Genomic DNA, 8152 nt, shown 5'->3' on the forward strand with positions numbered 1-8152 from the left:
TCTTCAGTTTCTTGTGAGTGTGTGAATGTAGTATAATTGGGATCATATTCTAATCTCCTTTCCCACTTAATATATTGTGAACATTTCCCCCAAGTCATTATTTATTCTCAAAAATGTTTTTAAAGAGCCAAATCATTATTTAATCAGTCCCTGTTCTAACAGTTCATTATAATAATAATAACAAAGCATTGTGATGAAACTTCCTGTAAATAAATCTTTGTACTCATCTGCTTATTTTTTTAGAATAAATTTCAGAAGCGGAATAGTTGGAGCAAATTATACATTTTAAAACTTGCTGAGTTATATTACCTTTCAGAAAGATGGTATTAATTTATATTCCCATCAATACTGTATATTTGTCGATACCATATATATTTTTAGAAATCCTAGACCAAAATATATCCCAGTGTTTCTAAAATTTTTTTAATGTTTTGCTAGTGAGTATGAACATTTAAAAAATATTTATCGATTTGAATTTCATCTTTCACAGCATGCCTATTCATCTATTTCTGCATTTTGAATGTTAGTGTTTTATGTATTGATTTATAAGGGGTCTGAAGAATAAGATCAACCATTGTCACATTTGTTAAAAATATTTTCTCCACTTTGTCATTTGCCTTTTTGGTGATATATGATATGTCTAAGTCTTGCGTATTTATTCAAATACATATTCATTCTTGCCTTTGGTTTCTTCCTATGCCTTAATATCTGAGCTTTCTCCTCTGAAATAATTCACCCATATTTTCTTTTAATTGTCTTTTGATTTCTGTTGTTTGTTTAGTTTTATGGGTTTGATAAAGTTAATTCATATACAATAGTCTCCCCTTATCCACGAGGGATATATTTCAAGACTCTCAATGGATGCCTGAAACTCCAGATAGTACCGAACCCTATATATCAAAAGTTAGGCTGGGGAAATTAGTTAATTTGGGAGAAAAACGTAAAACTAAGGGTATACTTAAACCATCACTAAAATAAATATAAGAAGCTGTCCAATGGCAAAACAAAAACAATTTAGTAACAACTTTAATGTCTTTAATTCAAGAGAAAACAATGCATACATTGGGGGAGTACATATATACTATGTTTTTTCCTCTACATACCTATAAGTTTTAACTTATAAATTAGGCACAGTAAGAGATTAATAACAATAACTAATAATAAAATGGAATAATTATAATAATATGCTATAATAAAAGTTATGTGACTGTGGTCTATCTATGTCAAAGTAGCTTATGGTGCTGTTCGTACAGGGGGGCAACGCTGGATGAAGGGATGATTCACGTCCCGGACAAGATGGAGTGGGACTGGGCAGGAGGGCGTCAGATTTCACCACCTTACTCAGAACAGTGTGCAATTTAGAACTTACAAATTGCTTATTTCTGGGATTTTCCATTTAATGTTTTCAGATTGTGGGTAACAAACCGTGGAAAGTAAAACTGTGGATCAGGGAGAACTGCTGTGGAGGGGTCCACAAAATGGAGGTGGCCCCAACCAGGCACTTACAGGAAAACACCTAACGTACACCAATCACAGTCCGGCTCCGCTTCACCTACCTCATCTTACCCTAGAAAAAGGACTTGCTAGCCTGATAAGGAAATCTCACTCTCCTGGGAAATCATGCCGTTTCTCTTTTAACATTCGAGTAAAACTCGCTCTTGCCCAGAATCTTTCTACAAAGTACTCCCTCCACTGCTCGTGAGGCGCTGCACTCCCCCAAGCTCAGGGATTGTTTTCTCTTGAATAAAAGACATTAAAGTCGTTATAAAATTGTTTTTGTTTTGCCATTGGACAGCTCCTTATATTTATTTTAGTGATGGTTTAAATATAGTCTTAGTTTTACATTTTTCCCCCAAATTAACTAATTTTCCAAAATTAACTAGTCTAACTTTTGAAGAATTGTATCCTTTTCTCCACAAAAGTGACATGCCACATTAATCATACGGTTGATTTTTAAGTAGTTTATGTGTTTCTAAGCTTTCAATTATTCCACTGATGCATATTCATCCACTCTTGTATCAATACCACACTGTTTTAATGATAGCTTTGCAGTATGTTTTAAGATTTGGTAATATAGGTCTATCCCCCCATTTAAAAAATATCTTAGCTTTTCTCAGATATTTTTCCATTTGAGTTAGAAAAAGTTATGTCATCCTACTCTCACCCCCATCTACCCACAACCATGAGACTTTTATTAAAAGAATTAATTTGGGTGAAGTTGGTATTTTTACCTTGTGTTTCAAGTCTTTCTTATTTTTCAATTTTTATAATTTCTTCATTGAGTCTGCACTTTTTAGTAAGTTTATTCCTAGGTATTTTACAGTTTTCCAAGTGTTCACAATTTTTTTTTTTTTTTTTACATTGAAACTGCTCTTTAAGCTCCAATTGAAGCTTACCAAAGCTGCCTTTAAAATTTTTTCAGGTGGTATTTACTTGCAGGAAACTAGTCAGAAACTAAAGGCTCTTCAGTGGCAGCTATTTATTGAGTATTCCTTTTTAACTTGGCATGGCGATCATCCCTTTACAAGAATTACCTTATTTAATAACAGATATCTCCAGCAGATAGGTGCAATGTTTATTCTCATTTTACACATGAGGGTATCCAGGCTTAGAGCGTCTGTGGAACTTGGCAAAAATTACCCAGTTGGTAGGTGGATTTGAAACAGGTCTGTGAATCTCCAGAAGTATCACAAAAAGCAATCATCCAAGAGAACAGAGCAATACTGTGCTTTCAGATGAGCAGATTCAAGAGAGCGGCTTTTCGAAAACGATCAAGTAAATTAAAAAAAGACACCGGACCCTCCAATAAGACAGGTTTTCCTCCAGTGTACGGCGGCGTAGATCTGTACTTTGCAGTAGCACGATATCAGTTGATTTACTGAACCTCCTTTAGAATTAGAGACTCGTGGATAATCAAGGGCAGCTTTTCCGTAGCTTTCGTGGGAATTGTCCGTGGGAACCTGCCTCTCCAGGGCAGGTTCAAAAAAAGAAAGAAAAGAAAAAAAGAAAAAAACAGGTGGAACCGACGTAAGGTTGGCTAGCGCAGCGTACGCGGGAGACAGAACTTTCTGGGGCATCCTACCCGCGCGTTTCACGCGTGGTGAGCGCAGGTGGCGCCGGGGTCCCTGCGCTCCTCACGCTCCCCGCGTAGGCCCGCGGGGTGCCCAGGAGGCCATCCGAAGTCTCCGCCAAGGTGAAGGGGAGGCTTTCTACCGAGGCGGGAGAGGAGGGCGGGCAGGAAGCGGAGCCAGCGCTGGCGAAAGAAAGACTCCAATTCCCAGCCCCCAGCCCCGCGGGGTGCGGGGGCTGGCAGCGCATGCGCGAGGCCCGGCCCCCAATTCCCCTAGCGAGGGAGGGAGGCCCCCGGCGGCCCGGAGACTGCGAGCGGCGGCGGGACCTGAGCGCACGCAAGGGCGCAGCGGCGCGGGGGCGAGCGGGGCTGCGGAGGCGGCCGTCGAGAGCGCGGAGCGCCCCGCGCAAGGGCCAAGCCGCGTGCTGGCACCAGAGGGCCCGCTGGCTCGACCGCGGGAAGGGCCTGGTGCCCGCAGCCCCCCATGCCGGGAGAGGGATGCGTGAGTTTCGCCCCGGCTCGAGGGCAGGATGTGGGAGCAGGACAAAGGCTGGGCGGCGGGGGAGGAGTTGGGGACAGCGAGCCGGTGGCCCCTGCTGGAGCCCCAGCCCTGGGCGAGCCAGTGGAGTCGGCAACTTTCTCTGCAACTTTTGCAAAAGGGAAGATAAAAATTCTGCAAGTCGTTGCACAGCTCCAGGTCGCCCCAGGTCCCACGAACAGAGGGGAGGGGATACCGCAACCTTTCGGGGACGGGAGGCCACCGCCGCTCCGCTGAGGTGGGCAGAAGGGGGCTCCCGGCCGGGGGCGAGCGAAGATAGGAATGCCAGGGGTCGGAGCCCGGGGGACGCTCTGCGGCCGCTGAGGTAGCTCGTGTCCATGCAGGGTGCTCCCTGAAAGCCCGGTAGCCTCGGATCGCGGCGCTGCACACGCGACGATGGATGAGCCGTGGTGGGAAGGGCGCGTCGCCTCGGACGTCCACTGCACCCTGCGCGAGAAGGTCAGTCCCTCCCTGCTCTCGGCCACTCGCAGAACTGGGTATTTAAAGTCCCTTTCGCTCTCGGCTGTTTGCTTAGGTCACCCCGCGGGGGAACTAGGAGCTCCCGGTGCCTTTCTTTCCTCCAGCTCTTATCCTTCTCCCGGGGAGTCTGGGGGAGAGGCGACATCAGAGTTTAAGTTGTTATTTTTTTTCTGATTAGGAGCCCAGAGCTCCCTGCCAGCTAAACCGAGACAGTCATTGTATTCTTTAAAGCGTTAGTTCCCATAGTATTCTCATTCGAGATTATTTGAAATGGTACATGAACAGACTTTAAACAAATATTTTAAGTGCACTTTAAGAACATATCTAGTAAGGTCTGCATAGGATGATGCTGATTTTTCATTTATTGTCACAATGAGCAGTTTCTTTTAAAATAAAGATAAGCGAAAGTAGTGACTTAATGTAAGAAAGTAGTAGATAAATGATAATATAAGGTATACATCCCAGTATCTCTTGGATGGGATTGAATAAAATTTAAAAAAAAATACTAATCTAAATGAGAAGCCATAAATCTAGGAGGATATGAGGAGAAAACAAACACTCCCCTGCCAGTTGTCTCCGGTGGCAGAAGGTGGAGAGGGGAGCAGCTGAAATGTGATCCCTGCACCCCATCACCTTGAAAGGCAAAATGCCCGTGGGCACTGAGAAGGTAGATGAGTCCAGGTGGGCTGGAGGCGTGCCTGTGTGTGTGTCTTGCCTCCTGTCCTGGAATGAGACTGGGACTGGTGGTTTGGGTAAGAGGTGTGAAATAGAGTGTGTTGGTTTCCTAGGGCTTCCATGACAAAGTACCACAAATGGGGGACTTAAAACAATAGCAGTGCGTTCTGTCACAGTTCTGGTGGCTGGAAGTCCAAAATTAAGGTTTTGGCTGGCGCCTTTTAATCCTTAGCATTTCTTGGCTGGTAGATGTATCACTGCAATGTCCGATTCTTTTGTCAGGTCGCATGGCATTCTATCCGTATGTCTCTGTGTCTCAGTTTTCTCTCCTTATAAGGATATTAGTCATTGGAATAGGGTCTACTTTAATCCATTATGGCCTCGTCTTAATTACTGTACATCTGTAAAGACCCTATTTCCAAATAAGGTTACATTTTGATGTTCCAGATAGACATGAATCTGGCAGAGGAGACACCATTCAACCCAGTACAGGGAGGGAGAGGTTTCTTAGTGGGGTTCCTGGGTCCCTACACAGATAAGTCCCACATCCAGTGCATTTGCACACTCTGTTGAATTCTTCTTAAAAATTCAGTGGCTATTCAGTTTTATCCTCATTCAGGAGTAGGTGTCTTCCATTCAAAAAAAAAATTTTTTTTTTCCTGTAACCTACTAATTCGTCTCTGTCTTTGCATCTCTTGTCCAGGCCGTAACTTTCCTTTGCTTCCCTTGGTCTTCTCCCTGGAGCAGAATGGCACATTCTGGGCATCTGGAGAAGAAACCCAGATCTTGGTGGTTGTATTAAAAAGCGGGGGCAGTGGGGTGGTAGACCAGGCTGTATGGTCTTGGTCCATTTATGGAGGTGGTGGCTAAATGAATTAATGAGGACTGTCATGGACATTGGGCTTCCTTGTTCATCATGGGCTCTAGTGGTTGTCAGTTCTGCTCATGGCTTGGGGGGAATGATTTTGACCTACTTTGCCCCTGTCTACCAGGAAGGATTTCTGAGAACAATATAAACTTAACTAGCTCCAATTGTTTATATATAAGTGAGAGTGTTCTAATCTTTCCTCTAGCCACTCAAAAGGAGCAGGGCAGGCAGGTCCCCATTAACTGTGCCTCATCCATGCCATACTGCCAGATTAGTTCCCTACTCGGCTGCCTACCTTGAGGGAAGATGGATTTGTCCAGGTTTTACAGGTTAGAAATAGAGAACTCACTCGGGTTGATGCTCAGGGTTACCCGTGACTTGAAGCTGGACTTACAGGGTAGATCCTGGGTTCCTTTGGTTATAATGTCTCACCTCCCTGGGATATAAACTCTTTTTCTCCTTTAGTCACTCTATTCAAAGAAGATGCTTCTGGAGAAAATTTGGCTTAGTGGAGAGTTCGCAGAGAGAAGTGAAGACTAGGGGAACCAAGTATCCACACTGTTCTCACCTTTCTTAAGAGGGCTGTCCCTTTATTTCTCCCAGAGTAATTTTTTATTAAATACCTATGCTAATAATACAGTTTTAACACTGTAGAACAACTTTACCATCTGGCACACAATAGACACTGTCAAATGTTACCGGATGAATACAAAGCAGGTTACCATATATGCTGTTGAATTGTCGTCATACGGCCATGAGCAGTTATCCTTACTTGACCAATGCAAGAAGCAAAGTTGGGATCACGGAGATAGTGGGAACCTCACTTTGTCAGATGTGACGTTGTAATATGACCTCATACTACAGTGTGGAAAATGTGGCACTATGGAAACGAACCTCGGTATTAGATGCAGACTAGTAATGACAGTAAAACAGTGAGCTGCCTATGGAGCCACTCTAAATTTCTTTAAACCTAGCCCCCATCATCTATTCTTCCATGATAGCCAGAACTTAAATTGTGTCACTTCTCGGCTTAGAGACCTTCAACGTCATCCCATCGCACTTATAATTAAACTCCTACTCCTACCACCTCTTGTAATGTGTGACATGGTTGGGCCCCGGCCTGCTCTCCTCACTTGTCTCTTACGCCTTCCTTCACTGACCTGCTTTCTCCTCCTTGAAGAAGTCAAGCTCATTTATGTCTCAGGGCCTTTGCACTGGCTGTTCTCTGTATTCGATCTCTACCTTTTTTTCTATTACTGTTCCTCTGTGTCAGTCTATCAAATCATCTTGTTTTGTTTTCTTTACAGCATTTACCAGCATCTGGAATTATTTCTTCTTTATCTTTTTTCCCATACCAGAATATATGCTCCACAAGAATAGGCCCATGCATGTCTTGTTTAGCGCTAGGCCTCACTGCCTAGAACAGGATCTCCCTGATCTGTGTGGAATGATGAAAAGAAGAACTCTTTTTTTAATTTTCTCTTTTGTAAACTGGGAAAAATGTTTTATAGGCTATTAGGAGTAAGTGAGAGAGCCTTACAACTGTGTGAGACATGGCAGGTACATGACAGGTGTCGTACCTTTCTACTTAAAAGTGCTACATCCAGCCCCTTTCATGTAGTGTGTGGTCAGAGTAAGTCTTGGAGTTTGTTGACCACCCTCAGAGGGGTTCACAGTTGTGACAGGTAATCCTTATAAGAAAGGCACCATTATTCCATCAGACCCATTGGATGGCAATGGGGCTGTGGCTGAGAAAGCAGTTTGCCAGAGGCCACATCTGCAGAGGGTTGGGACCCAAGAGCTAAGACCCTATCCACAAGATCTTTTAACTAGCCTGGGTAAGACATCTTAACTAGTGAACGAGAGATGGAACCCTCCTCCCTCCCAGGCCACCTTTATCCTGGGTTCAGCCTTAAATTGCTCCTTTAATCATGCTTTCTGGCCTTATTGCTTCAACCGGAGCAGACCTAGAACCCCACCCCTCCTTTGCCCAATTTCTGCTAGGGCTGGAGATGCCAACCAGTAAAGGGGAGTCAGGTTTCTTACCCGTTACACCTATGCCCTTGACTTCTTCAGTGAATATGAGAAGAGGAACAGATCGTCACCAGGCTGGTGGTGACAGTGAGGGTGTTGATAATGATTTTGTGGTAAGGTGTATACCCCCGTGAATATTCAGATTAAAACTGAGAGCCACTTCTTTTTTTCCCCCTGAAAGTTGCATCCACCAAAGTTTAAAATGAATAGGGTCTCGAGTCCAACAACAGATTGAGGGCCACCTTCCTTGTCCTTCCAGCCTCTCCCTTCCGTGTGTCCCAGCCGCAACGTCATGCTTATTTGTCTCACTGTCTTTGTCACCCTGCGTAATGACTTGTCCAACCCACTTGGCTGTGAGCTCCTTGCAGGCATGAGGGGTGTCTGGTACCTCGGCATTCCCAGATACTCGGCATTCGGTGTCTTGTGTGGAGAGGAGCTGAGGAGTGTCCACCACCTCACCTGCTGCAGGCACGGCCATTGGGAGATC

General features: G+C 44.3%; 1 protein-coding gene across 1 annotated transcript in view; it reads left to right on the forward strand.

Annotated features, from left to right (window-relative positions):
• Positions 1–3373: 3373 nt before the first annotated feature.
• Positions 3374–8152, forward strand: part of CCNJL (cyclin J like) — a 49632-nt gene continuing 44853 nt past the window's right edge. The window contains exons 1-2 of the mRNA XM_011356715.2: positions 3374–3572; positions 3953–4067. Of these exons, the coding sequence (XP_011355017.1) occupies positions 4005–4067 (63 nt within the window). The 5' untranslated portion in view covers positions 3374–3572; positions 3953–4004. The remainder of the gene's footprint in view (positions 3573–3952; positions 4068–8152) is intronic.

The sequence above is a fragment of the Pteropus vampyrus genome, unplaced genomic scaffold (genome assembly GCF_000151845.1).
Source record: "Pteropus vampyrus isolate Shadow unplaced genomic scaffold, Pvam_2.0 Scaffold30, whole genome shotgun sequence".
NCBI lineage: Eukaryota > Metazoa > Chordata > Mammalia > Chiroptera > Pteropodidae > Pteropus > Pteropus vampyrus.